The sequence below is a fragment of the Hibiscus syriacus genome, unplaced genomic scaffold (assembly GCF_006381635.1).
Source record: "Hibiscus syriacus cultivar Baekdansim isolate YM2019G1 unplaced genomic scaffold, ASM638163v2 tig00111330_pilon, whole genome shotgun sequence".
Taxonomy (NCBI): Eukaryota; Viridiplantae; Streptophyta; class Magnoliopsida; order Malvales; family Malvaceae; genus Hibiscus; species Hibiscus syriacus.
In genome coordinates this window covers 11999205-12023949 of record NW_024063059.1, presented here as the reverse complement: position 1 = coordinate 12023949, position 24745 = coordinate 11999205, and the positions used below count along the sequence as shown (strand labels likewise).

At 33.2% G+C, this 24745-nt stretch overlaps 2 protein-coding genes across 2 annotated transcripts; both read right to left on the bottom strand.

The window, feature by feature from the left end:
- Positions 1-8637: 8637 nt before the first annotated feature.
- On the bottom strand, positions 8638-11500 carry LOC120158656 (NAC domain-containing protein 92-like). Its single transcript, XM_039169465.1, has 3 exons — positions 11188-11500; positions 10097-10365; positions 8638-9325 (listed from the first exon to the last, which is right to left on the bottom strand). Exons 1-3 carry the CDS (start codon positions 11336-11338, stop codon positions 8801-8803), a joined length of 945 nt encoding a protein of 314 aa, XP_039025396.1. The 5' UTR covers positions 11339-11500; the 3' UTR covers positions 8638-8800.
- Positions 11501-15607: 4107 nt separating this feature from the next.
- On the bottom strand, positions 15608-21673 carry LOC120158814 (kinesin-like protein KIN-14K). Its single transcript, XM_039169559.1, is given in 22 exon segments — positions 15608-15657; positions 15660-15734; positions 15933-15959; positions 15961-16097; positions 16227-16480; positions 16550-16714; positions 16895-17073; positions 17161-17267; positions 17402-17581; positions 17660-17755; positions 17835-17916; positions 17998-18235; positions 18266-18273; positions 18342-18434; positions 18530-18622; positions 18703-18780; positions 18921-19004; positions 19113-19240; positions 19543-19762; positions 20279-20389; positions 20493-20650; positions 21272-21673. Coding segments are annotated over 22 exon segments (2577 nt in total). The 5' UTR covers positions 21291-21673; the 3' UTR covers positions 15608-15612.
- Positions 21674-24745: the final 3072 nt, after the last annotated feature.

Here is a 24745-nt window from a genome sequence, read left to right as displayed (position 1 = left end):
ATCACACAGTCCTCGCTTTAATCCCTAAAGTCTCTAACCCAGAGATGGCGATGCAGTTTCATCCTGTAATCTTATATAATATGGCTTATAAACTAATAACAAAAGTGCTAGTGAATAAACTTTGACCTTTATTGGTTGATCTGGTTTCTCCAATTCAAGCAAGTTTTATCCCTAGTTGTCAAGCAACCGATAATATCCTCTTGGCGTAGGAGGTGATCCATAAAATCAAACGTTTCAGAGGTGAAAAAAAGTCTAGCTGCTATCAAAATCGACCTTGAGGAGACCCTGTATCAATTTGGCTTTCCTCAATCTTGGATTGATCTTATTCTATTCTGTGTTCGGAATACTAAATTTTCTGTTTTGTGGAATGGGGAGAAAACATACTTCTTTTGTCCTTCTAGAGGTTTACGTCAAGGGGACCCTATATCTCCGTATCTCTTTGTGGTATGTATGGAGAGACTTGGGGAATTGATTCAGAACAAGGTTGATGAAAAAAAATATGAAAATCAATCAATGCTAGTAGTGGCTCTTATATCTCGCATCTTTTCTTTGCTGGTTATCTCTTCCATTTTGGGAAAGTGAATGTCCAACAGGTATATGTTATTAAATTACTACTTGAGCAATTTTTTCAATCTTCTGGTACTAAAGTTAGCTTTGACAAGTCCAAACTGTTCATTTCCCCTCATGCTAATTCAAATGAGAAAATGAGGTTCGAGCGCATCGTCAATATTAACGCTTGTACGTATTTAGGAAAGTACCTTGGAGTACCATTGATTCATGGTCGAGTTACCAAACATACTTATGGGGAGATCGTTGATAAGATCAACTCACTTCTTAGTGGTTGGAAAGCGAAGAACCTTAATATTGTGGGAAGAACGGTTCTCATTAGCTCGGTTACTTCGGCCATTCCTACCTACACAATGATGATTGCCCAATTGCCGGTTGGTATAACTGAGGATATAGACAGAGTTAACCAGAGGTTTTTATGGGGTCGCAATGAAGTTAAACGTGGTCAACACCCGGTACCTTGTGATGAAGTTTACAAAACAATATATTTTGGGGATTGGGACTCCGAAAAAAGAAACGTCATAATCCCGTTCTCCTTGAGGAGACTTCTTGGAGATTTTTTAACCCAGCCAGATAGTCTACGGGTTAAAGCTTTTAAATGTCTTTGGAGTTGGTGATAACTCGCTGGCCTATGCTTCCATCTCTCATCAACGTCGGTCTTCCTCGTCTCATGTGTGGAAGAGCCTTTTTTTGGCTTACAAAATCTTGCAAATGAAATGATTCATAGGATCGGAGATGGTGAAGATATCTTATTTTGGATGGATAATTGGTTAGGCTTCCCAATCTATCAACTCCATAATGTGCCAACTGCCTTGACGAATAACAAGATAAAGGTGAGTGAGTTTACAGAAAAAGAGTGGTGTCATAACCATTTTTTTTAAAACAATTAAGTTTAAAAAACAATTATGATTTTATTTGAAAAATTGACTATTTTAAATTAATTTGGATTAAATTGAATATGAGTCGTCATCGACTTTCGAGCTAGGTAGGTCAAATACCTAAAAACATAATTTAAAACAATTTTAAGGAAAATAATTTAAAAGAAAAAAGTTGATATGCGTTTACAAAAAAATCCGATTTAACGGGTCCGAGAGTCGATAACGCGTGAGGAAGAATTAACACCCCACAACACCCAAAATTAATACTTAGTCGCTTATATATTGTTGCAAATGGTGGAAATTATAAATTAAATATAAAGTTAAAATATGATCCATTTATTCAAGTTTAATTAATTTACTCCGAATTATTTATTAGGGAAAATCCTTTAATTCGAAAAGAAATATCAAGATTTGCTCATCCTCCGATGGGAAGGCTATCTTTTCTATTTCTTGTCTAAAAAGAATATTCCCTCCTCGATTTATCAAAAACGCAAATCAAATATAAATTGAATATCAACATTTACATAAAATAAATTACTATTTAAAAAAAACACGCATTGCATCATTTGAATAAAAAATGAATCAATTATCATTAAAAAAATAAATTTGATTTATTTAGAGATCGCATTTCGTTCGAACGTCGTATCGGATTACACTACTTCAATCAAGCAGTGCTTTCCACGCCTGTTCTAAATATCAATGTTCTCAAAGATCTTCAGATAAAATATTTGAATAAAAATTTAGTTAATAAACAAGCACTTTACAAAAACACATATTAACATACATATTAGGGACATAAGTGATAATTTGCAAACATGATGAATTAGAAATACAAAATAATAAAAATTGAACAAATCAGGTTAATATATGAATAAATAACAATTTAACATAACATACATATGTACAAATATAAATACATATATAGTACCAATAAAGATGAAACACAAACATTGCATACAATAATTTCAGGAATTAAAACTAACTGAAACATAACAACAAGGACCTAATGGGTAATAAAACCCCAAGCACTAAAGCACTAAATACGGCAACTAAAATAAACATAATGCCACTTTGAAACCTAAAACATAAAGCATAAAACAATCATTTAGGCAGATAAAGAGTGACTGGAATGAACTAAATCACAAATCAGGGCTCAAAACCAAATAATTACCCAAAACATGTTAATGAACAAACAGTGGTCAACATGAAATGTAAATAAATATTGAATCCAAAATGAAACAAACAGAAACCACTAAATGAAGACCAAAATGAACACTATACAAAATCAGCAACCAAAAATCTAAACACTTAAGTAGATATAATACTAATCAGATAGAACTAAAACGAAACACAAAATAAATGAAGAGCTCGAAATTGAAATATGAGATTTCATTAAGGTGACCATATTACAATCATTACAAAGCTTGAGGGACTTCGGATAAGATTATACCCTAGACCAGGCGCGCAATTTCCCCTTTCTTGCCAAAACGACGCTGCATCATTGATGGTATATAACCATCTCTATAGGGTTATTCAAACCCTAAAAATCATTTCTCCATCAGCAGCTACAAAAAAACGAGAGAAGCTCTATGCCCTTTTCATTCGCCGACATTCTCCTTTCCAGAAATCGACCGCCACTAATCAGCGTCGGGTGTTGCTTGTCGGTGGCGGAGAAGAGAGATAGTGACACCAAACGATTCATCTCAAGGTTCTCAGTACGAATCTAGGGACCGTTTACTTTAAAAGAGAAGGGGTTGGAGTAGATCTGAAGGCGAAGTTTGAGAAAGATCCACCTCCGATGACCTCTTTTTCTCGATAGAGAACCAACAAGGGTAAGCTTTTTCTTCACCCTCTCTCTTTCTCTCTTTATTTTTGTTTTTGATTTTTTGAATCTCTCTCTTTTTGATTTTTCTATTTTTTTCTATCTTTTTTTTTGGTGTTCGAATCCTCTATCTAGTTTTTCTCTCGGTTCGAATCTCTCTCTCTCAGTCTCTACTATGTTTTTTTTTCTCTTCTCCCACCGGAAACTCTCTCCTTTTTTTTCTGTTCCCCTCTTTTTGTTATTATGTTCCCCTTTTTATCTCTGTTTCCCCGTGGATTTTGGTGATGATTTGTTGTTTTCCAAGAGAATATGGTTTGAGTACCCTATCTCTACTTGTGACAGGGCCGAATTTAACTTCCCTTGTCTCTCATGAGTTTAAAAAAATTACTAAAAAAATAATTTTAGTATTATTTTGTCTTCCCAAGGGCCTGATTGATGCGTTGGTGACAAAATAAGCATTGGCGGTCGGTGTTGCAGCGAGAACAGTGGCGGCGAGGCTACTAGACATCGGGCTAAACGGCGATGAGGCTAAGGTTATGATGAAACCTTAGGGCTCCATCTCATATGGGCCATCAGATCAAACACAAATCCAATGGTCAGGAACGAGCGGCGGCTGGAAAGAGTTAAGAGCTAGGGTTTCAAAACCCTAGTTGAATCGGGTTGGGTCAACTGTAACAGGGTTGGATCTTGGGTCGGGTTGGGTCTGCCATTGGACTCCAGTCTTGGGTTGAAACCGGGTGGGCTTGGTTGTATTATCTTGGGTCTTTGTAATGGGACGATTTCTGGTGGGCTTTGGGTCTTGTATTTTGGGCTCTATTTGGGTCTACAAAATGTAAAATATATTGTTAAAATAATAATAATTATTATTATTATTATAAAAATAATAATAATAATTTTTAAAACCCGGATAAAAATGGGTGTCTACAAGTGGGATTTAAATAAATTTTTACCCAGGTACCTTTGGAAATTGCTAGCAAAATTATGAGGTATCCGATCCCTAAGTTCTCCATCATGAGAGATTATGTTCTATGGAAATATACTCATGATGGTATATTTTCTACTCATTTGGCCTATGTTTCCATCATTGTTGGGGATCTCAATGACCAAGATGGGTCTTTTGGTAGCTTCCCATTCCACCGAGGTAGAAAACCTTTATTTGGTTGGCTTGACGAGATAGACTCCTCACTAATACTCGAAAGGCTGCTTGAGGAATGGCAACTTCAACTAGTTGTAGTATTTGTGGATGCCCATTTAAAAATTTAACACATATTTTGAGAGATTGTGGATCGATTAGAGCTATATGACTTTACCATCTTGGTTCCATGCGAAATGATTTCTTTTCGCAGGATATTCATAACCACTTGTTCGATAATCTCGACTTGCAAAATAATTCACAAGCTTGGATTATGTTTTTTGTGACTACATTATGAAGACTATGGACCATAAGGTGCAAGAGAGTTTTTGACACTAAAGAACTTGTTCATGGGGATTATAGGATTTGACGTAACATCGTAGAGACTTCAAATGAGATTTTGCTGGCTAATGTTAAACCTGTTCGAGCATCAACCTGCAATCTCACTATAGCATGGACACCGCCGAGATCGGGGAGCTTGAAACTCAATACCGACGAAGCTTGCTAAGGTAACTTGGGGGTCTCAGCATCAACCCACAAAACAATCTCACTATAGCATGGACACCGCCGAGATCGGTTAGCTTGAAACTCAATACCGACGAAGCTTGCTAAGGTAACCTGGGGGGTCTCAGGAGCGGGTGGAGTTCTTCGCAATGAAGCAAGTCATTGGGTATTAGGGTTCTCTGCACACTTGGGATTTTGTACAGTGTGGCAGCTGAGCTCCATGCAATTAGGATCGGTTTAACCATTGCTTGGGATCACATTTATAGGCCCACATAGTGTGAAGTAGATTCAAGGGGTGTTCTTCTACTTGTTGAGAATGGAGATATTGCCCTATACCCAATGGGAATAATCCTCGAGGACATTCGAAACTTTAGAATGCGTAATTGGAGCCTAACCTTCCAACATACTTACTGTGAAGCAGTGGCGGATGCACCAAGTCTTATAAGGGCAAATGCATCCTATTATTTTGGAAAAAATGTTAAATTTAACTTAATGTGTTAAGGAAAAAATAAAAATAAATTATAATTTTTACATACCCATTATTTTTAAGAAAATAAAATTAAAATTTTGAACTTCCATTTTTTAATTTTTGAATCTACTACTGGGAAGGGAACTTTTACACCGATATCTTATCAAAAGTGGGCTGTTCATTAGATGATGTCATTCTCGAGTCTCCTCCACCTGAAGTGTTATCATCTTTGGATGCTGATATGAGAGGGGTCTCTTTTCCTAGAGGCTTCTCGATAAGTTTTGTTTCTTCTTTCCTGAGTAATCAAAAAAATTATTTTATTTCTTAAAAAAATAAAAACTTTATATATTCCCCCTCTCTATTTATATATGGTTCAAATTTCAATGATCCCAGTCCTTGTTGATCACTAAACTATTCACAACAAAGCCTAGTTCATCACGATACTGGAACACCGAATAAAATCTTACCGATTAAACAACAAAAGAATATTGTCACTGTCGTCTTTTGGGTGGGCCAGGAATTGGGTTTCGACTTGAATGAAAAGGATTAGAGTCGTCACCGACCATTTTAAAACGAATTTAGGTGGGTTGGACACCATTTTACCTGATTTGCGTTATACCAGAAATGTGTCGGGTTCGGGAGTCGATTACGGTCAAGGAAGGATTAGCACCCTTGAACCGCCCTTTCGGTACCAATTAATTTGTCGGTTGTATTAATTACGAAAATTAGAAATTAAAATTTGAAATATTGGATTCGAATTATTACCTTTAATTAATTGAAATTACTACTAAAAATGCCAAAAAATGTTAGATAAAAAAATCTAAAAAGAATGTTAATATAGTAATAAAAATAAAGAACATAGATAAATAAAAGAAAAAAAGTAATAAAAATATAAAATATAAAAAATAATAATAAAATAAAAATTAAATGAAATGAAATGAAATGAAGAAAAAAAATAATAACCAAAGGCTAAAAGAAGGTAAAAATTGAACTTGAAAAACTAATAAAAAATGAAATAAAAATTTAAAACAAGGATAATAATAATGAAAAAAAAAATCATGGACCAATTAATAAATAAACCTAAATGAGACGGGGACTAAAATAAAACATTTTCAAGTATAATATCCTAAGTCAAATTTCAATGAAAAAACAAAACAAATAAGAATCGGACTAAAATCAAATAATTGAAACATTGATGCTTAAAATAAACGAAATTAAAAGTTTCATCCATGAGTAGAAAATAACATTAGAGGGGATAAGGGACCTACGCTGCGATTAGACCACATGCCGAAATTACACAAACAACCCCTGATACAAACGACGTCGTTTTGCTATGGGTATTTATACCCAAACCCACTCACTACAACCCTTAAGCCTTCTCATTTCCTCCTTTTCTCTCTCTCACTAAAAGAGAGAGGAGAAAACTCATCTCTGAATTCTCTCTGGAAACTCCACCGGAGGGAATGACAGCCACCACCACCGGGCACCGTTCCAGCTGCCGCGAGCAAAACTAAACTAACCTAAAAGACTCATCTCGCCACCGTGAACCCAAATCCCAAGACAAAACACCCAAACAATGGCCTCACCGGCATAGATCTAGAAAAAAACCTTCAGGTTTTGTATCTTTTGTGCCGATTTTTCTACTTCTGTTGGCACTTATTTTTTTGCTTTGCGTTTTTTATGTTGTGGTTCGATGCTCTCGATTTTGGTTCGTGGCTTTGTTTTTTTTGGCTTGTGTTTACTCTGTTTGTCGTGGTTTTGTTGTGATAATTTTTGTGTGGTTCTCTGTCGATTTTGGGTACTATTTTTGCGATGGGTTCGAACGTCTGTTCGGTTTACTGTTGACATGTGTGTTCTGTTGGTCGACGTGGTTCTCTCGATGATCTTTTTTTCTCTCTCGGTTCTGTCTCTGTATTTATAGGCTCCCATCGGGGCCACTTTCGAGCGTGTTTGAGGTTGATCCCGAATATCTCGGGGTAGCTCTGTTGTGGGCTGTTTAGATCGTGTTGCGCCGGTTGTTTCGCCGATCATTCCTTGTTTGACTGAAACATCTGCACGTGGAACTCACGCAGGCTCCATACGATACCATTGTTTAGCATGCAAAACCCTAAATTAGGATTTGGGTTAGGTCAATCCCACCTAACCAGGTCTGTTGGGTCAGGCTCACCAGGTTGGGTTTCCTAAACTGGACCGTTTGGATTGTTATTGGACCTGGAAAAGAAACACAAAAGAAATTAATAAAAATAAAACGAAAGAAAGAAAATAAATAAATAATAGTAATAGTAATAATATAGTATAAATTATATAATATATATTTCAAAAATATTTTTAAACCATATATTATATTTTTTAAAAAGCTTTCAAAACTATATATTATATAGTTTTCAAAATTAATTTAAAAATATTAAATAAGTTTTCAAAAATTGTTTTTAAAACTATATATCATATAATTTTTCAAAAAATATTTTAAAAATTATATATTATATAAGTTTTCAATAACGATTTCAAAACTATATATTATATATATTTCCAAAAGGATCTTAAAAAACTATACATTATAAATGTTTTCAAAAAATTTCAAAACTATATAATATATATATTTTCAAAATGTTTTCGAAACCATATAGTATATATATTTTAGAAAACCGTTAAAACATTTTCAAAAACTATATTATATTATTATAAAAGTATATATAATAAAAATAAAAATCCGGACGAAAATAAGTGTCTACTACAAACAATATTAATCCTGACACAGTAAGGAATGAACATTAACAGAAAAAGTTTCAGCATGGACAAAAACTACTGCAAAAAAATGCACTAAAAGCACTACTGCAAAGAGTTTTTATATTCACAAAAAATTGTAGCAGCTTTCAGCATTATATATATATATATATAGATGAACGTGTGATTTTATGGGGGTATGAATTTAGAAATTTATATTATAAATTTAAGGGGTGTGGACTACAAAATTTTAAGGGTGTGAAATTATATTATCAATAGAAAAAATTTAAACTATATGAAAATTTTAACGTGACTGTAACCCCTCTCGAGCCATCCATGTATGTAATTCGTATGTATGTATGTATAGCATGCAAGAAATAATAGAATATTAAGTTGCTAGACTGCAGAGAAAGAGACTGCAATTCTTATTATAGCAGTTGGAATTTATGGACATTGATTTGAACTTTTTTAGAAAGGAGCATTCTACTTCTAGAAAAGATATATTATAGAACAGAAGATCACTAGGGTTTTCTTTTCCTCTCATTTACCTACGTACATACATAGACATACTATATAAGATCCAAACTCAACAACTGTTCATTACAGCATGGAGATTGTTTTCATCTTAATCAAACCTTTCATGTCATATCGACAAAGTGTTTGCTTTTTTGCACACTTTCAACTATATATTTGGCGTACACCTTTCACCACATGGAGTCCATATTGAATGGTTGCTCCTGTTGTTGCTGCAAAGGAACTGCAACCTTGGAAGAAGAAGCTAAATCTGTTGCGTATGGAGGGATGTTAATCCCTTGTGTTGATGACAGAATCGAATAATCCACAGCTGTGACATCTTTTGGTTGATGATTCCTAAGCTGCAATGCCTTGAGCAGAAAGGAATTCATGGAAAGATTAGGGCTTAAAATGGTAGAAGGCCAAGAGAGAGACGATGGAAAGCTTGCTGCTGCTGCTCCAAAATCCAGGTTTAAGTTCATGGGGTTCATATGAGCATGGTTAACGGTATTACTGTAACTAGGGTTTGCAATATCGCTGAAGCCACTTGATGGCTTGGTGTTGATGTTGAGGTTTGGTAGCTCAACGTCGCTAAACTCATTCACGATTGAATTTGCATCCCATGGAGATACAAGCGATGGTTGGGAAGATGAACTTGGCAGCGCTTTCTTCACTGCTGCACTCTTTTGGAATACCCTACACACCACCCATTCCCCCTGTAAACAAAAAGATTCCAGGATTAAAAACAATGCATAATACCAGAAAAAATGTATTAAATAATTTCAACTAAATGGTCACTTTAGTTCCTATTTATTTTTGGAGGCAAAAAAAACTATATTTTAGAGCTTTGATTATTAGTTAACTAATGGTTTTCATACAGTCTTTTTGCTCCTAATATTTTATTTTAGAGTAAAAAGACTCTTATTTTAGAATACTATTGATTGGTTGTTTATTGAGTAACGATTTTTATACACTAAGGGACATTTTTGCCTCAAAATGAAATATTAAGAATCAAAATACTTTGAAAAAAGAATACAGAAAAAAATAATTATTTAATTAAACATTAAGGATAATTTTTGTCACCGTGTCTAAAAAACAAATCATATTAGGGCATTGACCGTTGGTCTCCGATTAAATAATCACTTTAGTCCTTTTTTTAGAGCATTTTTGTCCTTCAATTCAATGTTTTATTTTTAGGGTATTTTGGAACATTGATTGTTTGTTAATTAATGATCTTCATACATGATCTCACAAATGTTTCATTTAGGGTGAAAGGACCCCTATTTTGAAGTATATGTTAGACTAACGGTTTTTACATATGATTTTTTGTCCTAAAATAAAACGTTTGGAGTCAAAAATACTTAAAAAAATTAAAATTAAAATAACTATTTAATCAAATATTAATATTTTTTTTATCTAAAACTAATCATTCTATATGTTTGGGTGAATATATAAGTTATTTATTTATCGGAGGAAAAGAATTTTACCTTTGTGGGTTTGAAAGGGTTTTTGCTTTCAAGCCTATATTCATGAATGACCCAATTACTTTTCTCACCCTTTGGGGCTCTTCCCTTGTAGAAAACTAGGGTTTTCTTCATACCAACAAGAATGCCGCCTGCCCGGAAGATTTCCCTGTCTTTGCCTGTGGTTTTCCAATACCCTGCTTCGGTGGCTCGGTTTGTTCGAAGCCCAGTTGGGTATTTCCGGTCCCTCAAGTTAAAGAAGTACCATTCTTTCTCCCCCATTGATGCCTTGGCTGCATTTTTTATAACTCTATTATCAGTCTACTTTGTTATGCCACCTTAAAGTTTATGCATGGGGAAACAAAGTGTTTTGTACTCAGAATTTGCCTATAATTAATTTATTAACCATAATCTTTTCCTTTCAACATAATTAGACGTTGTTTGCATAATTCGTATGTTCTTCCCAAAAAAAATCTAAATAATTATTATCCAATGGGAAAACTTAATGTGTTCTTAGACATTGTTGTACCTCCTCCACAACACTTCTATTGTGGTTGCTCGCATATTAAACATTGAATCCTTTGAAGTTTTATATCTTTCAGCTAGTTATAGTCTTTCGACGTGACTACTGTCAATCTCATTATCAACCAAATCTATTATCCGACAATCATATCTATTAACACTATCGAACTTATAAGTAGTCATCATCATTTTAACACTGACACCAAAATTAAGAGTTAGTCACCATTCAAGGTTTAAAAGAAGACTTTCTAACTCTCTCCCACTCTCAGACGATTGTTCTTCATCTTTTGCAGCTCGATCGTCTGCTCGTCCTTTCTCCTCGATTGAATAACCATTTGTGATTTTGCATCCAAATCAATAGGGACGAATCCCCACAAATCACTGCAACTCATTTCTCCCATCAACGACATTAAAAACAAATTATCTAAGGGCAACAGTTATTAAGTACTCAATTCCAGCAGTTTCAATTTCAGCAGTTTCAATTTCAATTAAAAAAAACCTTGAATGGTTTCTAGGTTGATTAATAATTGTCTGACTTATCAACCAAAAAAAAAAGTAGAACTAGTTTGAAACAAATTATGCACAAGGCATACCTGGAAGATCCCAAGGCTCAGATTTATTGAGATCAACATCAACAATAGCTTTGGAAGTGAAGCTGATATCAGACACCTTGTGTGAAAGATAGTAAGTGATGAGTTCTTCATCTGTGGGATGGAATCTGAATCCTGGAGGTAGATTCTCCATCCTTTTTCTTCTTTCCGAAACCCTAAAACCAATTCCCGAAGCTCAGATTACCCTATAAAAAAGAGATTATAACATCAACTGGAAGGAGATGGGAAATGGGGTAGCGTGTACTTTATGTTCTATAACTTCCCTCTTGAAGAAGAAGCAGCCATGACTAACCTTTTCTTATTATTACGATGATGATAATTACAGCTAACACTTTGACAAAACAGGCAAGAAAAATACTACTTGGTTTTGAAAATTTAGACCAATGGCACTGTAGAGTGAGTGATGAGTTAGATATATAGATGGGTGGATTTGCTGATGTGTCACTGAGGTTTTGAAATTGTTACTGAAAAGGCCAAGCAATTGTAGCATTGACTAATGGATAGATTTGTTCAAAGTGTATGTCTGTGGAGGTTGAGTCTTTGATACACTCTAGGGTTAGAGATTTTTTGTGTTTTTATTTGTTTGTGTGATATTCTTTGCTCCAACCACCTTCACCCATTTCTACCAACCCAAATCTTAGTTCCAATGGCCCTTTAACATCGTGAATGAAGTTGAGGCGGTCGTCTTACAAAAATTCTCATATAATTTATGTGTTTTCTTTACATTTTATATTGATAATATTTTTTTCCATCTTCAATTTTATAAGTTATCTTTTAAAATTTTATAAATTTACCCTTTTAACATAAAATTATATGTTCATCATGATTGTCATCGTGCCCTTTCTTTAAAGTCTTGGATGTTAAGATTTCTTTTGTTCCATGAGTGATGATGACATGTTAATATCTTCATTAGTATTGTTGTCACATATGCTTACATTTCCCTCAAAAAATTCCCCTGGGTCTATGTTCTAGGCAATTGACAAAAATAAAATAAAATAAATATCATGAGTATTTAATCTTCCAGAAATTATTACGGTTTAAAACTTAGATTTTACAAAGATATTTATTTAAATGTCATCCAATACATTTAAATGACTTAAGCTTTGAACCTAAACTCTGAATAAGACAAATAATAATAATAACAATACAATTTTGTTTGTGAAATATTCTTTTCACCTTTAAAATAATAATCCTTAATTTTGTTGATCATCACATATTTTAATTTATATATAATCATTTTTTCAAAGTGTCAGCATTAAACTTATTTTAAGAGACATTATTTAAATTGGGATGATAATGGAGTTTCATCAATAAACCTTTTCTTATGTGTGAATAAAAAGAGTTATAGTATGATATATATATATATATATATATATATATATATAATTTATATAGTTTAATCCGTCAATATCATGGGATAATCAAGAGTCATTACTAATAATGAAATGCATTTAATTGTAAAATTATTGGTAAGAATAAGGGGATGACAATGGACACTGCCATGACTGCTCACAAATTTATTTTAATTAGTGAAAAGGATAATTAATAAAGAGTGGTTAAAAGGGTCACCAACCCCCACGACTGTATGTATCTATGCATGGTTGAAAGCATTTTTGTTTAGACCTTTTCTTTTCCTCTTCCTCTTCCTCTTCAAGCTTTGTTTCTAGAAACACCCACTTAATTAATCTGGATCACTGACAGATGTATATATATTATAGTACGGTGAATAAGTGTAAATCTTGAAATCTGATTTTTTAATATTTATTATTTATTTTGATGATCATGTTTATCTTAAAATTTTATTTGTGCTCCTTCACATACATAAATTTTGTGTTGTTAACATATATGCCCAATGAATTCATCGTGGTCTCAGTGGTAAAAAAATAATGTTGTTCTTCCTAAAAGTCCTGAATTTGAGCAGTTGGGTCTGCAAATGTGTGTTGTCAATGAACTAATAAAGTTCTGAACATATATTATCTTGTAAATTGTAATCATCCCAAACTATTAAAAAAATATGTCAAACTCCTAAAATTTTAGAAGAGTAAATTTATGAAATTTTAGGGACGAAAATAAATTATTAATATAAAATAAAAAAATCTAAAATACATAATAATTTGAAGTTTTCAAATTAGTCTCTCTTGATCCATCCATGCATCCACTATTAACTCTGATCAAGTTTTACTCATGATATCAATTAAGAATTAAAATCTTGAATATTTTTAATATTTAATGAAAAAATTACCACTTTATAATCTTATTTGAAGTAATATAATTAATCTTTGTTTAAATCATAAAAAAGAACATGTAACCCATTTTTAAGGGTAAATGTAAGCCGTTTTTATGCATTAGTTGGGCATTGGCAGCAAGTTGTTGCCCTAAAGCGTTCCGTCAATTTCTCGACCCAAAATGTGAATCAATTTTAACCAAATGTAAATCAGAGATTGAATCTCTTTTTTATTTATTTTTTTCATTTTAAATATTTAAATAAAAATATAATATAATTTTTTACTTAACCAAAACAAACACGTCTCTCCTTTTTTTTAATTCATTTTAGATATTAAAACAAATGAATATAATATTTTTATTATGCCTCGGAGTTATTTTTTCGATTGCTAAATTTTAAAAGATTTATGGAGTTATTTAAAGCCCTCAAGAGTTTCGTATCCTTTTAACAACTATAACATTTTCACATGACCAATAATTATTATACCATAGTAAAATCTATTTGATTTGTCAAACTACGAGTAGCCATCACGATCTTACATATGATATCATCACTTTGAAGTTATTACATCCAAAACTTGAAAATGAACATCATCATCTTTCCTCTATTGAAAAATCAGACAATTCGTAATTCCACTATTAAAATGAATTAAAAAGAAGGGTAGAAATTAAAGAAAATTATTATATTCATTGAGTTTTTTTTTGAATATAACATTTATATGATATATTAATATATAATAACATTTTACTAGTCCAAAAATTATTTAAAAGGAAAGCGACGGGAGATAATGATTGTTAATTGTTATTTCAAACTAAGATATACCTAATTAACAAACAAAAAATGATAGGCTTATTTAGATGAAAAAAAGTACAGCAACATAATTAGAAAGTGTTTTTTTATCATAATAATACATCCATGTAATATTTAATTCGATTAAATAGATCAATAAATCAAATACTAAAAAGATTGAGAGAAACGATAAGAACTAAAAACATTTTGCTTTAAATGAATCTGAGAGAAATGGTCATTCTTATAACCAAAAATAACGACATATTCCATACTTCAGATATACATACTTGCATCTCAAGCAAACTAAATGAATATATAAAGAATTAATTTAGATTACGCTTTTATAGGTGCAGAACCTAGAGGAATGACCATTGAAATCATGATGCACTTCATCTAAGCAAGGCAGAAGAATCATACCGATGGATTCATCTTAAAATGAAACCTCTTCTGGAAACTACACCTATTCCCTTTTCTTAGGCAGGCATCCTTATCTCGACTGAAAATGCAACTTCTACATAATTCGGATCATGTCTCCGGGAGCTTACACTCTTTCTACTGCCTGAAAGGGGCAACACAAGAGAATCTACTCACTCTTTATCCACCATACCTAAAGAGCTCTGAGTTTTACCTACTTGTTGTCGGCTTTGTAGAGTCTGTCCTCGATGTTGTGCTGGTTTCTATAAGCCATTCCTTCTATGGTACCTTGGTCCAGCAAGAATAGAGCATATACGAGCTATAGGGTAACGAAGCCAAAGAATACATTTGGTGTTCTCAACTTATAACCAAAATGCAACAACAGAAAAAATATATCAAATGAACCGTGCATGAAAGAATGCTTACATCATCTTGTATCGGAAGTTTGCACCCTAAAATGAAAAACGCTGGAATAAAGTTTCCCACATCAATGTTATGTTATCTGCAAACCAGATAAAGCTCATTGTCACTTTAAGAAACAGAACTTACATTGCAATTGCAATACTATTAAGTTTACGAAGTCTACTGAAGTGACTGAACCACAAGTGGAGTGGCAAAAGACTTTTGTTCAAGTCTCCAGTTGACACCTGTATATTGGATTAAAATTTTCAGTTTAGATTGTTTCGATATAATTAAAAAGAGGCAAAATATGGTTCAAACTTGATGCCTTTCGGTGAAAGATTGTGTGCAGCTGAGGAATCAGTTTATGTACCCATGGAAAGTATATCGGATACCTCATTAAACTTTAAGTCACCCATGGACTGCTGAGAAACCAGCTTTAGGATGCTTATTATCACTGTGAACAATTTTCATTATCCGAAACTGCTTTCTCAGTATGTCCTAAGCCTTTCCCACCTTTTGATAGTTCTCGGCTTTCATGAGGAAAACCACCTAAGAATAGAAGAAGAACCATACCTCAATCAGCCTATTCCTTGCTGCTCACCGTTGATGCTGCGGTATCCATGTTTGTAGATCTTTTAAGTGATTTCAACTGATCGATCTCCTCATCTTTTCTGGCTATTGTTTCCTTGAGAGATGCAATCTGCAAGAGCCGGATAAACTCAAAACACAATAATATGAATAGAGTAATAGTACAGTATCATTTACACATGACTCTCATACACATTTAAAGGACACTGAAATAAGATGGTGTCTGACACCAGTTGGGTTTGTATTGGAAATTATAACATTGGAGAAGAAAAAAAATGTGATACACAGAAGAGGCATATAAAAACTGCACCTGCTCCATTAACTCCCTAACATCCTTCTCCTCTTTTCCTACTTCGTGCAGCGCCTAGCTCAACTCCAGAAACCCGTTCAGCAAACTTCAAAGTACTAATAGTTTCGGAATAGGAACTGGCATCGGAATTGAGCTGCACAAGCATAAGGGTCTTTGCCTGGCCTCCTATAGCATACAGTACCATGAAACTTATGTAACATACAGAAATTTAGATGAACCATAACATCAGCATTCCCCGAGCATAAAAACCAGGAGAAGGTTTCTGTAGTTTAAGAATAAAGATGAAAGAAGTACCAAGTGAGCTTTGAAGAACTTGAGTGAGCTTGCTGTTTCTGTACGGCACGTGTGGACACTTTTGTGCAAGAGCGAAAATTACATCTCCAAGGGAAGACAATGATTTGTTTATATGTTGTGCTTCCCTAAGCCTATCTCCAGTTACCTCAGATCTATCTACTCTTTCACTGCCTGCTAGATCTACTAAATGAAGATTACCATACAATACAGTTCCGGTCTTTAAATCCTTCCCACGAACATGAACTGTGACTACACTGTAGCAATAACTCAATAATGCACCGGAAAAATATTCAGATGTGATTAAAAATATTAAATATACAAACCTGTGAGAGCGACTGCTCCTTGCATTTAGAGCAGTAGCACCAACAGCGCGATTCTGGAATCCAATATCCATTAAATCTAGAACATCCGAGGGTGATATAACAGCGTGCATGCTAGCATCAGGTACAGCTAACCCATTAGGTTGAGAGATAGTTGTAATCCCAACCGTGCGCGGATTAAGGAAAACAAATATAACTATAACTAAATCATGAATATTACTCAAAACTTTCAAAACAAAACACTTCAAAAAGAGAATAAGCGCGTGCACACACACACATGTATATATATATATAAACAGGTTTACAAACTTCCATTTAGCCAGTCTATCTTGTTTAAAATAAGGATATTTCCTAGGAGAACCATCACTGGATAATAAATCACGCAATTGTTCATTATATATTTCAACCATTTGAACCCCAACTTCATAGAGAATGTGGTTTCTTCTACTTTGAGAGAGACTGAAGAGATGATTCAAAGCATGATAATTAATACCCCTTTCCTCTTCAGTGGCTCCATTAGGACCAGTCTGGAAATGTCAAAAAGAAATGTTGAACGGGATTGTTCAAAAATGTTAGTGCAACTTTGTAAAACTTAAGGGTGAAGGGCTTCATACCATTGTATAGGTTTTCCCAGAACCAGTTTGACCATAAGCAAATATACAGACATTATATCCATCAACTACTGATTTAACGAAAGGTTGAATATCTGAAAACACTTCCCCTGACATTGTTTAAAAGAGTTTCTATAAATTAGGTATCGTAGTGCTTCACAAAACAAAGAGATTCAAATTCATATTGCAAGAAATATCAGTCAAATCAATTACAATAACCAACTTAAATGATGGAAATGAAAACCTTGAGTAGCATCTGGACCAAAGACTTTATTAAACTTAAATGACCGTTGGCCATCTTTTCCTGGCTTGGAGGGATTTGCAATAACCAACTGTCCATTTTCACTGATACTTTCTATAACCGACATTTTTCCGGTTTGTCCAGGCAGAAATGGCCTTATTCGACAAAAAACTCTAATATTCCCTGTAAAAATTTTAAAATACTGAAGGAGGTGACAAACAAAACCACAGGATCCATTAAAGAGAAGCATCTAATAGGTACCTTTCAAATCCTGTAGCTCGTTAAAAAGCTTTCGATTTTCAGCCAGGACTTCATGATAGTTCCCAGCCGCATCTGTTAATGCTTTAAACTTTGATCCTGAAAGAGAAAAAGTTCTTATATCAACTTCTACCACTAAAAAAACAAGCTGAAAAAATCTTTCCAACAACAAACCCACCTATTTCATTAAATTCATAAGAATAGCTCTTCTTTGTTTCCAAAATTTCTTGCTTAATGGCTAGGGAAATTGACCTCAAATCCTGAACACTTGCACAAATTAGTAAAATGAACGATTCCAAAGAAAAACATTCAAAACTCAAATGAAAAAGCAAAATATATACCTGCATTGCTTCAAACTGAAAATCAATAGAGCTTTGGTAGATCTTCTCTTTCATATCCCAACTCTGGCGTTTTGACTCTAAACTTGATTCAAGATCTTTCACCTTATTGATTGATTCTGAAAGGAGGTACTCAAGATCTTTTATCTTCATCTGAAGTACTGTTATAGCAGCCTTTGCCTCTGCTTCTATTTCCATGGAGTAAAATTTCTGCATCATTCCAGAAATTTCCAGAAAGGTACTTGTATTTCATGAGTTTAGATATTCAGACAGGAAAGACTCCACATTGAGATTTTGCATGAAGTAATTGATAAACAATGTGTAAATTAACATCTAAATAATTATGCCTGTGACTGTGAGCGAGTTGGACGGAAGCAGCTTGAAAACCAAGAACTGTTCTTTTTTCTTCTACTCTTAATCTGAGGCTGGTTTGTGGGCTGCTGTAACAAATAAGTTCATCAAATAAACAGGTTAGCCTCCACACATAAAAGAGAACTTTCTTTTTAGTGGATTTTTTTTCCATCAGTTTGTGCACCTTAGTCTCTTTACGAGTTGCAGATACAAGGGCCTCAAGTTCTCTGATTCTCGACCGGTGCTTTTCGTCATGAGCCCTGTAAATATTGTTTTGCTGCAGGCACAATACCACAAAAAAATCTATAGAGAGAAACTGAGAAGAACTTAAAGCTAGTTATATAGAATAGGATTTACAGTTCTTAGGTGATCTGCTTGAGTAGATAGACGCCGTCCAATCTCCTGCACAACCTTTATCAGTAGACAAGCCACATGCTGAGGCAACAAAGATAATTTCATCATCCTCTATAACATAATATCCATATATTTGATCATGCATACGTGTAAAATATTAAGTCCAAAAACGCACAACAGACATAAAAAAGTTACATCCATTAGTTCATCATATACCGTACATTAGGTATTTCACCGTTCTTTGCTTCAACACTTTCATCCAAAATACCATACACAATATTTAAAAGTGACTGAGTTGGCGCATTCTGCACAGAGGAAATACGAGAACACACCAAACAACAAGTTTTAGGGTATTTAACAGTAGAAAGCTAGACAAAACACAACATAAATCATAATAAATTGTGCCCACTTACTTCTAAATTTTTTGATTCCATCATTTCTAGAATTTTTGTCACAGGGAGCTCAGCATAACACACTTGTTTTAACTGAAACGCTTCATGGAACTTGTGCCCAACATTCTGCAGAACTGTGGCTGGCAGTTCTGTGGAAAGCACGTTTAGCTATATATATATGAAATAAGCATATATATACAGTTTTAATAGATTAGAAATCGAATTAAAAACTTATAAGGTTTTTTCTTCACGTTAGCAGTGTGGTTTACAAGGCTTGTATGTCCTTGGTGCACTGTGCACAAATTAACCATCAACTAAATATCCAATTAACTAGAACTGTCTTCAATTTATACATTCCTTATGCCATTTTTCCCATTGAAAGCACTTGAACTTTTCAAAGTATCCCATATACAATGTTAACGTGCACAAACAAGGAGGCACGTAGACATACCTGGAATTACAGGACTGTGCATGTCACATTGGAATTTTGATCCGGGGGAAGCCTTCCTCATTTCTTCATCAGATAATTGTGGGCGACTGCCAGGGGATGATGCATCCCCATCAATGCTTTCAGCTTTCGTAATGGTACTTATGGCAGATAAGTCCTCTACAGATGATATGAAATGTATTTTTAGTGCTAAAAGGCAGTTGACTACAGTCTTCATAGATCCCTGAAGAAGAGAGAAAAGAGTAAGATCATTGAATAAAATTTAAATTCTTCCAGGTTCATAAACGAGGAAGCAGATAAAACAAAAGCGATAAGTATCTGTGTTGCACCAATATAGGCTTTGATTTTACAGATTAAACATATTCATTAAACTCTTTCGGTCAAATTGATTCATGTACTTATGGCAGATAAGTCCTCTACAGATGATATGAAATGTATTTTTAGTGCTAAAAGGCAGTTGACTACAGTCTTCATAGATCCCTGAAGAAGAGAGAAAAGAGTAAGATCATTGAATAAAATTTAAATTCTTCCAGGTTCATAAACGAGGAAGCAGATAAAACAAAAGCGATAAGTATCTGTGTTGCACCAATATAGGCTTTGATTTTACAGATTAAACATATTCATTAAACTCTTTCGGTCAAATTGATTCATGATTTCAGAATCTCTTAGTGTGTGGGTAACAAATCAAATTTCATTTAAATATATTGTTAAAGGAAGATTTCAGTTTATTAGGGGATACCTTCTCTAGGTCTGGTAGCTCAAATCTGGGTATTCCCATCTCATCCATAGCAGCCAAAAACAGTTTAACATTTTCTGACTGCGATACTGAAGAATTTTCAGGATACACTTCCTGGAGAAAATATGCACAATAAGCCACAACATAAACACTCTGTAAATTAACATTAAGATTTAATCAAAAGAATCTAAAATAAGCAATCAAAGTTTCAAACAACCTCGTTTGGAGAATTAGGCCTAAGGATGTTCAAGGTTTCACATAGAACAGTGCCATCAATCAAGCAAGCTCTCAACTCTTCATCAGAGGCTTCAGTTGGCAAACTGAGGTCAGGAAGAATACTGTTTAACCACTCAATCACGATTTCCCGATTCTTGGCTGCAGAGGAGGAAAAGACAAACAACAAAACACTTAGTTAAACAACATAAAAGGAAAAGCAAAAAAAGAAAAAAGAAAAACAGACATGTTATATCAACTTCGTATAAATTGTTACTTCAACATTAACTCAAAATTTGGAAACGCTGTTACATTAGAATAGCCAAATCCTGCATAGTGTTTTGCTTGGTAATCCGCAATTGACTTATCAATCAGATGCTAAAGTTCCTTTGGGGCATAACTTCCGATTCCTCGTGTGGTTAGTTATATGCCCTTGCATTAATTTTGCTAACTTATTTGCATAGAAAAATTAACATGGGTATATCTTGCAATCACAAAAGAAGATAGAAAACACACACGAACACTAAAAGAATCCGGTACCCAGTAAAGAACTTAGCTAAAGTATAGTTAAAAAACAGGGAATGCAAGTAAAAGTTTTAGCTTATACACAAACACACACACGAAAAGCTAAACACTGTACCATTAAAAGAAAAAGACATGATCATTCAACATTTGTTAAAATACAAGAACAAAAGCATCAGAAATGCCAAAAAGATGAACAATCTGCAAATTCATGGTGAAAACAAAATAGAAAAAAGAAAATTAAATCATAGGAAACATTACTATGAGATTGGCGAAACATGATAGAGCCAAGCCCAACCTGAAAAGGGAGGTGCAAGGTGAACAAAGGTTCAAATGAATCTTTGTTAATTGGCAAAGTATGGGGTTATGTGGTTAAAATAATAATTTTTGAAGATTGGGTTTGAAGAATTTTTCTGATTGAATGGCAAACGCTGTAGGATCGGAGGGGAGGGAGAAATCAAGCGGGAAAGAAGGAAACTAACTCCGTTGCCGTCTCAGCCGTGGTTCCGTTGGGTGTTTGCCACGCGTCCAAGATCCGACATCGATGCTCCATCTTTTGTGGCTTGACCTGAGATGTTTACCATATCATCAATGATGTCAACTCCATACATGAACAAGTAGCAGTTCATGACGCATTCCTACAGTTCCAAATTCACAATTTGGATTTGGTATACTACAAAATTGAAAACAATTCTTTGATGATTCATAATTTGTTATATTCTTCCATAACTGTAAAAACTGCACTATGCGACATAAATTTAATTGGTACTCTAATTTTTCTTAATAGAAGTGGTAAAAAGTTGAAAATTCTAAAATTATAATAACAGCTTATAAATATAAATTTGATCGTAAACTAAATATATAATTAATATATTTTTATAATATTAAAATTAGTTATTTTAGATATCATATATAAAAAAGTTAAAAATTTAACTAAAAGATTAAAACAAAAAATAAATACTAAAAAATCTGACTACAAAATCGTGAGAAACTATCCATGAATGGAAGATTGTGTATCCAAATTTAATATGAGGGTCTACAACGGTAAAGATCAATAGAATTATAAATAAATGTCATCTGGATTAATCGTGGTATTATTAAACCCTAAAAAATTAAAAATAAAAAGAAGCGAGAAAGAAGATAAAAAAGTACCACAAAAATAAAGAAAAAAACATGTCATAAAGGTTGATTTACTTTTTTTTAATGAATTTAAAAGGTTTAATACCAAAATAAGTGTTCAAATTATACCGTTTTTTCTAAATAGTTGCCTAAAATATTTTTTGACTCATCCATGTATCTAATATTACAAACATTACCATTTTAGGTGTCCGGACCATCAACGACGTTAATTTTCTCCGTTAAGTGACGCGTGTAACAAACTGATAATTTTCAAATTTATTTTTAAAAATATTATTATATTTATAAAAAACCTTAATTTCTTTTAAATTATAAAAAAACCCCCAAAATACCTAAAATCCCCAAATCTTAACCTTAACCCGCCGACGTAGTCCCTACCATCTTTTTAGTCATACGTCGTCGTAGTTACCGTCAATTTATCTTCTGAGTCGCGTGGGATCGCGATTTTCATCCTAAGGCTCGCAGGGTATAAAACGTCGATTCGTCGTCAATCGGTCACAATTTCATAAGGATTTAGCCGTCAGGGGAGGTGAGTCGGGTGGAATTTCATCTACGAAGAAGGGTTGCGGCCAACATGGGTTTAAGAGTTGAAATGAAGATTTTCAAAGTTTTAAGATTATTTTAAAATTTTTGTGTTTTCTTTTTCAAAAAATATATAAATTTAATTTTTTTTAGTTTTAAATAAAAAATTTAAAATTATCAGATTGTGATATGTGTAACTTAACGAGAGAAATTAACACCGTTGATGGCTTGAACACATAAAGTGGTAATGTTTGTAACGTTAGACAACGGAATAAGTCAAAAAATATTTTAAGAACTTATTCAAGAAAAGTAATATGGTTTAAGTTCTTATTTTGATATTAAGCCAATTTAAAAAGAAACAAAAAGAAGAAAATATTTGATGATTGATAATCAATATTAAAATCGATATTATCGTAAGTTAAATAAAATCAACAAATAATTGATTTAGTCTATAAAAACGGTATAAATCTTAAGACAAAAACAGAAAGTGAGCAGCTAGGGTATCATTAACTCTATTATGCCTTAAAACAAACTTATTTTTAATAAGATTTAATTTTAAGTTCTTATTATACTTAATATGGGTAATTATGATCTTTGATAAGCGTCATTAGCTTTATATAGCTAAGTCGGCTTTAAAAAAATAAAACAAGGACGTTGAAATAGGTAAAAGCTAAAAACTTGTCACTTTATTATTGGGGATGTGGCTTGTTTTATTTTTATAATAGAAGTCGTTAATTTTATTAAAAAATTAATTTTTAAAAGAATTATAATAAATGTTTATAATTATAAATATAAATTAAATATATAATTAAAGTAATTTTTATAATTATTAATATAAGAAATTAGTCAATTGAAATCATACAAAGATTATATAAGGAAAAGTTTAAAAATTCAAACAAAATTCAAACAAAATATATATACAGACATATCTAACTTGCTTTGGCAAATAAACCATAATAGAGAATCAAACTATTAAAGACCATTAATAATCGTAAATCAAGCATTAACATAAAAAATATTATCTATAAAAATAAATTATATATTTAAATCTAATTCAAAAATCCAAAGAAAAAAATATAACATTGAAAACAAACCGAGGCTTATTTTATGATGTTCCCTGACATAATGAATCAATAGGCCTTTTCAAGACCCAATACTATTCTGTAGGTTGTAGGATGTGTGAAACTTTTATATCCAAATTAAGGACGATGGTCTACCTTCTAATCATTCCTTCACAATGACATACATATTTTCTGTCTTTATAGCATTTAATTTGATACTGTGTGCAGCCCCTACTCACGTTTACCTTTAATGATTTGTAGTCTTGTCTTTTTGGTTTTCTATAAAGCTGGAATGGCTTTAGGGGTCGAATGTGTATCTTTTATGTTATTGTACTTACGGATTTTCTCAGAGAGATGGTATAGCATTTTCGGTTTACTATTCATCAAAGAATACTTTAGGGGTTGTAGACTTGTAATTAGTGGCATTAATGAAAGCAACATCTTTCACCTCAAGTATCTTTGGTCATCAAAATAGTGCCTTTTATACATTCTAAGCTGAAGATTTCTAGTTTTCAACGTGGCCTTTCCTTGTCTTTAAAAATTATTTATAGAGCCTATTGGAGCAGAAAATGTGTCTTATGAAGAGAAAAATATGGATGTGGACCTTCAAAAAGCGTACGATGGATTGGAATGAGGTTATATTGAGGATACTCTTTATATAGTTGGCTTACATGAGAAAATCATTAGACGAATCATGACATGTGTGAGATCGGTATAGAATCAGTTACTTTGGAATGGGGAACTCATAGAATTGTTTAAGACTACTAGAGGAATTTGACAAGAAGACCCTTTTTCGCCTTATCTCTTTGTTTTATGCACGGATAGACTGCCACAGACGATTGAGGAGAAAAGTTGAAATACGTGCTTAGAATCAGATTCGTCTCTCACGAAATGGTCCTAAATTATCTTATATTTTCTTCGTGGATGACTTAGTGTCATTTGGGGAGGCTTCTACAGGCCAGTTACATGTTATTAAAGAAGTTCTTGATTGCTTTTGTGGGAAGTCAAGACATCG